Source organism: Pyrus communis, chromosome 2 (genome assembly GCF_041283825.1).
Source record: "Pyrus communis isolate YQ-2024b chromosome 2, ASM4128382v1, whole genome shotgun sequence".
Lineage (NCBI taxonomy): Eukaryota > Viridiplantae > Streptophyta > Magnoliopsida > Rosales > Rosaceae > Pyrus > Pyrus communis.
Window position 1 is genome coordinate 2,482,369 of NC_142566.1, and position 9,159 is coordinate 2,491,527.

Sequence of the window (9,159 nt, forward strand, 5' to 3'; positions counted from 1 at the left end):
TACGGGACCAACTCTTGGCAACCATTTTTATTAAGTGACAGTTCTGCCCTAATTTTACTATTATTAAAAGATAAGAGGGTTCGGAACTACTACCTCAAGTAAGGAACATAACATGTTATATGTAATATAAGTACAACTAATGAACAAAAAAATTGTTGCGTAGAGATGTAGGTTTTAATCCAAATAATCCCAGAAAAAAGTGATTATAATAAAATTTTAGCTTAATTGTAATAACGAGCCCTTAATTTATACACGAGTTACAGTTTTAATTGGTCTGCCAACTTATAGCTTGTATAAATGTACTTTTAAAATGACTGAAAACACTTTTAGATAAAATATTTTTTGGTTCCAAAAGCACTTAAAGTGCTTTTTGCAATAATCATCAGTTATGTGCTTCTTCTAGGTAGCACTTTAAGTGATTTTCGAAAATTTACTTGCATTTTTACTAAGGATTGGTTCCAAAAATATTTTCACCAAAAACACTTTCAGTTATTTTAAAAGCACATCCAAACAAATTCTTAAATTCTTCAACTCTCGACCAAGTTAAGGTCTTCTTCCAAACAATCGACCAAATTAAGTTATCATCATCATGAAAAAAATGAACATATATTTTTAAAGGATCAAGAAAATATAGGTTGGCCTGATCCTTCCTAAACTTACAATTTGTGACCATGTCCCTCTCTCGCAATTAATCCTATTAATTATTTGCGTCAAAATAAGAGTTATTATTGTACAGTAAAAACCCTATTAATCATTTACTCTTTTATTAATTTCTTGTTTTATTTTATTTTTTTTTAGTTATTTATTTATTTATTATAAGCAATATCTACACTAATTTACTATGTATATTGAGAAGGAGTGAAGAGCTTGAACTGCATGATTAGAAAAAGAAACTTGGGGGCAATCCGCGGTTTCGTTGTTTGTTGTTAGAATAATACTTGGTTACTCAAAGATAAGTTAAGTATGGATTTCTACTTAAAATTTTTCAAAATAGTTTATTGTCAATTTATAGAACCTCTTATTTTATAATCAAAACTGTTTATATTATAAATCATCATATAAAGATCTTTTCTGTAAAAAATCAATTAAAACTAAGGTCGTTTAATCATCAAACAGTTTAAAAACAAATGTACAATATTGGTAAAAGCATTATACACACCTTTTATGTATTTGCTACAATAGATTAACTAAACGACCTTAGTTTTAATTTTTTTTTTTTTTTTTTGGCAGAGATGATCTTTACAGTATGATTCATAGTATGAACATTTCTGATCATAAGCACAAAAATCCGTGATTAAAATGCTAAATATTTTGAGTAAGAATTTTTACTCATTTTTTAATAGTCAAGTATTGTTTTGTTGTTAATTGACATGCAAATTTGGCGGGCATAGTGAAGAAAATTAGTATATATACACAGAAGAGCTGATCATTTCCGACTTTGTAACTTTTCAACTCGCAGGCACTTCCTTTTCAAACACAACTAACCAACCACCACCAATACCATTAATACTCCTTTCTCCTATTAAAATCGCATCCCTTTCCTCTTGCGATCATCCCAACAAACCCAAAACCGGAAATTCCAACTCCAAACACAATCAGACACGGACATCGCAAACATGGAAGTGAAGCTCCATACGGTTCCGTCCCTGGTCTCCAAGCTCAGCTCTGTCTCCTCCCAAACCCGAGCCGACGCCCTCAAAGAGCTTCGCCTCATCACCAAGCTCGAACCGGACAGCCGCCCCTTCGTTGCCGAATCTGGCGCCATCCCTTACTTGTCCGAAACCCTCTTCGACTCCTCCCCTTACCTCCAAGACGACGCCGCCGCCACCCTCCTAAACCTCTCCATCTCCTGCCGCGACTCCCTCATCTCCACACAAGGCCTCCTCGATGCTCTCTCCCACTCTCTCCGCCAACACGCCTCCCCTTCCTCCTCCCCGTCCGCCGTCCAGTCTTCCGCCGCCACCCTTCACAGCCTCCTCGTCGTTGACGACTACCGCCCCATCATCGGCTCCAAGCGCGACATCGTCTACTCCCTGATCGACATCGTCAAGTGCCCTAACTCGCCGCCGCGGTCTGTGAAGGACGCGCTGAAGGCGCTGTTCGGGATCGCTCTCTACGCGCCCAACCGCATCGCCTTGGTGGAGCTCGGGGCGGTTCCCACGCTTTTTACATTGGTAGTGAAGGACGGGCGGGTGGGGATCGTGGAGGACGCCACGGCGGTGATCGCGCAGGTGGCGGGGTGCGAGGAGAGCGAGGAGGCGTTTCAGAGGGTTTCCGGGATAAGGGTTTTGGCTGATTTGCTGGATCTCTCGACCGGGTCGAGCTTGAGGAGCAAGGAGAACGCGGTGGGGGCGCTGCTCAATTTGGCCACGTGCGGCGGAGATTGGGGGCTGAGGGAGGTGAGGGAGGAGGGGATGGGAGTGGTGGATGGGGTTGCTGACGTGGCGGAGAATGGCGGCACAAAAGCGAAGAGCAAGGCAGTTGCGCTGCTGAAGGTGATTGATGGCGGGAGTGGATGCATTGCTAGCGTTTTTAGAGATCCACGGTTTGATTCTTTACTAAACCAAACTTCGTAAAATTTGGTTTTTTCAAATATTTTTTATTTTTTATTTTTATGATGAGTGATGTAGATATTGTAGACTCATACGAGTTCAATGATACTAGTTAGGAATGATTGATTAACATCTTGAGGTAGTGATGTTGAATTCATTTCTAGATTTTGTATGAATATTATTAGATGCCAATAGTTTAAAACTAACACATGTATGTGATTCAATATCTTAATAAAAATAAATAATGTTAAATTTCTATGTTCAAAACTCTCATCCTTTAAATATTCTAATAGTTTCAAGCATTTTTCCATTCCTAAATAATAATAATTTTAAAAAAAAAAGTTTAGACCAACCCAATTTATGGTTCTTGTTTGAGAAAAAATAAGGGAACTTTAACGAAAAGCTTCCGGTATTGTTCACTTTAACGAAAAATCATATTTTTACATAAAAAAGTCAATCCTGATACTATTCACTTTACCTTTTATTTTGTTCTTACCATTAAAGCTCAAAATTTTCAAACCTTTTTTATTAGTTTTTCTAAAAAATAAAGGGTTGTTGATCTCGATCATTCAGACTTGTGATCGAATTATAGTTATCGACACTAATTTAAAACTAAGTTTGATCAGACTTTGTAAGCTTGTAGCCTTGCCAAATGCATTTTTCTTCTTGTAATTGGGTTTAGGGTTTTCGTGATCTTTGATCATGCAATTAAATTGGTTCGTGATTTATGTGATTAATTAAGGGCACGAATTACGGTGCGGAATAGCGGAAGCCCTAAAGTGTTTTGGAGCTTTATTTATCCTTTATTTATGCATAATTTCAAGGGCCCGAACTAAATGATTAAGAGAATTTGGTGTAAGAAATTTGGAGAAAATCTCTTTTCAGGGGAGAGGCTTCCTTTGGATAAATTTGCACGCAATTTGCTTTACGGTTTATCTTTTTGGCTTAGTGTTGATTAATCTATCATCAACAAGTTAGATCCCCTTTGTTGACACCAATATGGATGAAATCTTTACAAGATGAATTTAACCTGCAAAAATGTTATTAGAGAGACGGTACAAGTGATAGTACAACTAGATGATAAGTGTAGGACTACTCTTTTACTTAAGGTGTTGAGCATATTTTTTTTTTTTATAAACAAATGATGGTATTTACACTAAGGGGGTGAAGGAGTTGAACCATAATAATGTAGTTCAATTTCACCTTTGGCGAAAATCGAAACTAAGACCTCTTACTTACAAGTGAAGAATAATACTAGACCATAGTATTAAGTGGTGAGGTGGTTAGCATTTTTATGACCATTAATTATCGGTTGAGGCTTTTTGGGGCACCAAAACTTGCACTGCATTTTGTTTTTGGTTGTTGCCATTTCGTTTTGAGAAATGATAAATACATACATTGTTTGCTTCACACATTTTTATTTAATCATATTCGTTGTTTGTGTTTGATTTACTCAATGATATAATCAGAAGTAAAAAAGGGTGTAGAAGCTAAAAAAATATGTGAGAATTCTCTCTCTTCTTTTTTCTAAAATTCTTTCTTCTTAGGTGTTCCTTTTTGTTTGTTTTACTTTCTTTTGAGAAGATTATTTGTTTTGTGTAAAATACTTAGCTTGTTACATAGAAATTATCTTCTCGCTATGAAAAGACATTTCGTCATGTGTGTATAATTTTTATCTTACTTAATTACTTATGTATATTTTCATAATAATAGTACAAAGATGTTGGTAAGAAATTGCAAGACACAGATGTTGGTAGCAAATTGCAATTGATTAGTGTTTCTTTTTGTTTTGGAAGTATGGTATGTCTGACAGCTCAAAAGTGAGGGGTGGGCGTGTTTGGGTTAATATTTAAACATTGGCCTTAAGTATTTGAGGAAGCCCAAAGGCGCCAAAACAAGTCGAACTTGCCCCGAAGCCCAGCCATGAAGCCTGATGCAAACTAAAGTCTTCTCAGCCAAGGTATAAGTCATTTGCCTATAATTGAGTGACAGGTGACAAAGACCAACTCACTATCAGCAAAAAAAACACTTTCTAATGGCATTACAAGTAATTAGAAGATGACTCACTGCCCTTGAGAACTTTTAGCCAAGAACAAAGCCCATACAGTCGGGTCAAACTGCCTATAAAGGGAGAAAGAGACAACACAGATAAGGACAATCAACCAATCAAACAAACAACATACAAACTCTGCTCTCAAGCCAGATTGCACCCAGAAAGCTGAAACTCGCCCAGATTCAGTCCTTTTAGCAATAGTTCCCTTGGAAAAGTCATATTTGTCTAGTGTAAAAACTCTGCTACCTTCCTCAGTGTTGTAGTATCGATTCCCTCGTGTAAAACCTGTTTACCATCCATCCCTTCTAGCATATAATCTTTGTAAACTCACAGAGAAGTGGCTGCAAGAGGTTCGACCTTGTCCAACAAGGTGAAATCTGGCCTGAGTCTCTTTGCTTGTACTTTTAGTTAGTAGATCTATTGCTTCATGTACTTTTCAGCATATATTCAAGTTATTTCCAACTATTTTCTAGCTAAGAGTCCCATTTGCATTCGGATTTGGTTAACTTAATGAACCTGTTTTTATTAAAATGAACTTGGATCGAGAAAATGGTTTAAAGGGTTGTGAACTCCCTTCGTTTTGGACATACAAGATTATGAACTAAAAGTCCTTGTTTACAAGGCAAGAAAAAGAACTTAATGCAGACTTAACCCATCTGTGACAATCCCTTGATAACAAGAAGTTTAAGTAACTTGGGGCGCAAGTAATCAATTTAAATCACATATGTTTTACATCTGTTATTTTGAGATAGCAGTGACATGCCATGATCCATGTTAATTTTGATTATGAGCCTCAAGGCCTACACCTAAGGCCCCACAAAGGCACCTTTCAAAACTAACTACTAACCTCTCTTGCAGAACACCAAGCAAAAGCAAGCGTAACAACACAGTAAGTGCCAACACCCTCGGGGAGCTGTGTGAGGTGAAATCCTTGCCTCGAACACAGTTTTAGCACGCCCATTGGGGACTAATAAGTCTTGTATTCCAAGAAGAAGAATGAAGGAACTAACTTTCAAGTGGAACGTAGAATACGGGCCACCTCATTGTCTACCAAAATCAGACATGACATATCCCCCGAAAGATTTCCCTTGCCTAAAAGGTTTTGTTATTTTGGAGAGCCCAACTTCATCCGAGAAGTCGGGCAAAAAAGTTACAAACGAGGATTTGCAAGCTACTATGGTGCAAATACTGAAAAACATGGAGAAAATATCTCTGGAGACTAAAGGGGAGGTCAGCAGATTCTGTTCACTAACAGGGAATCTGCAGAGGAGATTAGAGTTGGAATACTCTACCCCAAAAGATGGTCATGTTAGGGAGATAATGAGAGAGGCAAGTCCTGAGAAAGAACAGCTAATTCCCCTATTTCCTTTGCTTAAGGAAAAGAATGATAGGGGAAGAAGATGGAAGAGCCTAGAACCAATCAGCCAGGGGTAGAAGAGATTTAGGAATCAAGTTTTCCTGACCTTCTATTATTCCCACTAGATAGTAGGGGTAGATCAGGCAAGATGGAAGGAAATATGGAATGACTTAAGAAGTAGGAGAGTCCAATGGAAAGGGTGTACCCACAACTGTGGGTAAACCTCCCCTTTATAGGCCACCACCATTAGCCTATAAGGGATGAGAGTCTAGGTGGAGGCAGCCAGAGCCACAAAAAGAGGCTTTCTTAAGCAATGAAAGTAGCCTGAAGTAGGGACCCCCTTACACCCTACACAACACTGCAACTAATCAACAACTTAGAAATGAGTTGGCCGAGCTGAAAAGAATGGTGGTCTAGAATGCCTAACCACAGGCTCGCCAGCTGTTCAGGATCACCTAGCAGAAATCCTACCTGAAGTATATTGATGAGAAAACCCCTTTCCATTGACCTTCAAGATGCCCACGTTCCCAACCTTCAGTGTGGAAGACTGTAATGAGTCATCTAGGGACCACATTTTCAAATTTTCCAACTACTGTGTGGCGTTTGAAGACAATCCTAACTATAAGTTAAGGTTGTTTGAAAATTCATTGGTGGGCTTAGCATCTTAGTGGTATTCTCTATTGCCTCCCAATTCCATTGCCAACTAGGGGCAAATGGAGATGGTTTTCCACGAGCAATTTTATAGGGTGGAGCCCGAGATGACTATTAATAATCTAGTGGAGGTGAAACAATATGAACATGAGTTGTCTGAAGACTTCATGATGAGGTTTAGGAAGACAAAGATAAGGTACCAGTTCCTTATCAACCATGCTCAACTTATATCTATTGCTCAGAAAACCCTAAGATTGCAATTGAGGAAAAAGTTCTATGATGTCTAGTTCAGTGAGCTGCAGGAGTTGGTAATAGCTGTTATAAAGTACGAGAACTTGTTAGCAGATGAGCAGCAAGTAAAGCATTCATCCAAAGTGCCTCATTTCTACAAGAACAAAGCTATGATACACCAGTTGGAGTTCGAATGATCAGAGCCAGGAGAGAGTAAAGCATTCATCCAAAGTGCCTTGCTTCATGTACTTTTTAGCATATATTCAAGTTATTTCCAACTGTTTTCTACCTAAGAGTCCCATTTGCATTCGGATCTGATTAACTTAATGAACCTGTTTTTATTGAAAATGGTTTTTAAAGGACCCTGAACTTCCTTCGTTTTGGACATACAAGATTATGAACTAAAAGTCTTTGTTTACAAGGCAAGAAAAGGAACTTAATGCAGAGTTAACTCATCTGCGACATCCTTTGTTAACAAGAAGTTTAAGTAATTTGGGGTGCAAGTAATCAACTTAAATCATGTCTGTTCTACATTTGTTATACTAAGATAGCAGTGGCATGCCAAGATCCATGTTAGTTTTAATTGTGAGCCTCAAGACCTACATCTAAAGCCCCAGAAATACACCTTTCAAAACTAACTACTAACCTCTCTTGCAGCACACCAAGCAAAAGCAAGCCCGACAACACACCAAGTGCCAACACCCTCGAGAAGCTGTGTGAGGGGAAATCCTTGCCTCGAACAGGGCGATTGACTTTTAATTGTTGGAATAAAATCGTGATTTCATGGACAACCAAAAGCGAACTTTTCTGTTAATTGTCAAATTTGTTTTTTGTATTAAAAAAAATGTTTGCTTTGCATTTTTTTTTTTTTTTTTTTTTTTTTTTTTGGGTTTTGCTGAATTGTCAAACTTGTTTCTTTTTTGAGAGAGCTAATGGTCAAACTTTTAAATGTCAAACTAAATATAAATGTGCTCTTGACGTTGCAGTCTTTTTTTTTTTTTTTTTTTTCCTAATAATGAATGTATTTCATGATGTTATGTGAATAAAGAACAAAATGCTTTACTAGTTAACAACAAATTAACAAAGACAGAAATATGAAAAAATAACTAAAAGTTAACTGAAACAAACAAACAAACATCTTCAACTTTTTTATAAAGGGTACATTGTGGATCGGATTAGGGTTATTAATTCCTACAATCCAACCCTTCTTTGGGTTATTAATTCCTCATCTTTGCGTTTCCGCATTGAAAACGCTATTTAGAAACAGTGCTCCTTTGAAGGCGGCCCCAAAGTAATATAACGAGGGAAAAGGATCCTTCCGGATTATTTTTCATTTTTCTGTGGATCCTAGGGATTTTTTGTAAGTTAAGTTGGAAAGTTTATTTTAAAGTAAACAACCTGTGATGGGGTGGTGATGACGATGGTGGTGGTGATGATGAGGTAATTAAGTACCAATTTAGGGGTTGCTTTGAATATAATAATATGATATGATGGAGTAAAAATAAGTATTAATATTTGCAGTCGAGGAGGCATGATAAGTTGCCAGACTTTTCAGCTCTTTAAGCATGTGCTGCTCTTCCATTGCCGCTAATAGACTAGCCGACTGTCAGAAGGAATCTGGCCGTTTAAGTTTTTATTGTCGGATTGAATATATCAAAATTGAACCAACAAATATAATCAAATTACAAAATTGTTATTGATACTTTAAATTTTTCATTTTGTCTTCAAATTTTTTTTTTTTAAGTACCCAGAATGAAAATTTTAGAATATCAATAACAGTTCACTTAAATAAAACGAGTGTAAGGGAGGGTTAAGTGAGTGATTTTTTGAAAAAAGATTGATGTGCTTGTTGCGTAGTGCATCTGCTGCCTGCCAAAAATCAAATGGAAAATGCCTGGCAGCTTCTATCAAAGTTGATATTCCAAATACCATATTCCCCAACAAAGTAAAATTAAAAACTGAAAAGTGGGCATGATATGATCATATGACTAGTCTACCTGTGGCTGTAAAGGCTTTGGCTTTGTTTGATACCTTAATACTAAATATCCACGTGTCACTTAGTAGTTAACCTCAAGCGCAAGGGCAACTAATCCTAGCATATCTCAAAATGAACTTTACCAAAACCAGGCAGATGAACTTGTCGGGATGATAAGATTCCTAACACATTAAAAACTATCCGTATATCGTGCGGTCAGAAATCATTTCAAATTTTAAAATTTAAAATTAAATATAAATAGTACTTAATGAAAAAAGATCACACTATATACGATAAACGGTCACGATCATTGAATCCTTAAAATAACGAGATCCCTTTA

At 37.1% G+C, this 9,159-nt stretch overlaps 1 protein-coding gene across 1 annotated transcript; it reads left to right on the forward strand.

Moving 5' to 3' along the window:
• Positions 1-1,438: 1,438 nt before the first annotated feature.
• On the forward strand, positions 1,439-2,810 carry LOC137748803 (U-box domain-containing protein 18-like). Its single transcript, XM_068488990.2, has one exon. It carries the CDS (start codon positions 1,617-1,619, stop codon positions 2,574-2,576), a length of 960 nt encoding a protein of 319 aa, XP_068345091.1. The 5' UTR covers positions 1,439-1,616; the 3' UTR covers positions 2,577-2,810.
• The last annotated feature ends 6,349 nt before the right edge of the window (positions 2,811-9,159 follow it).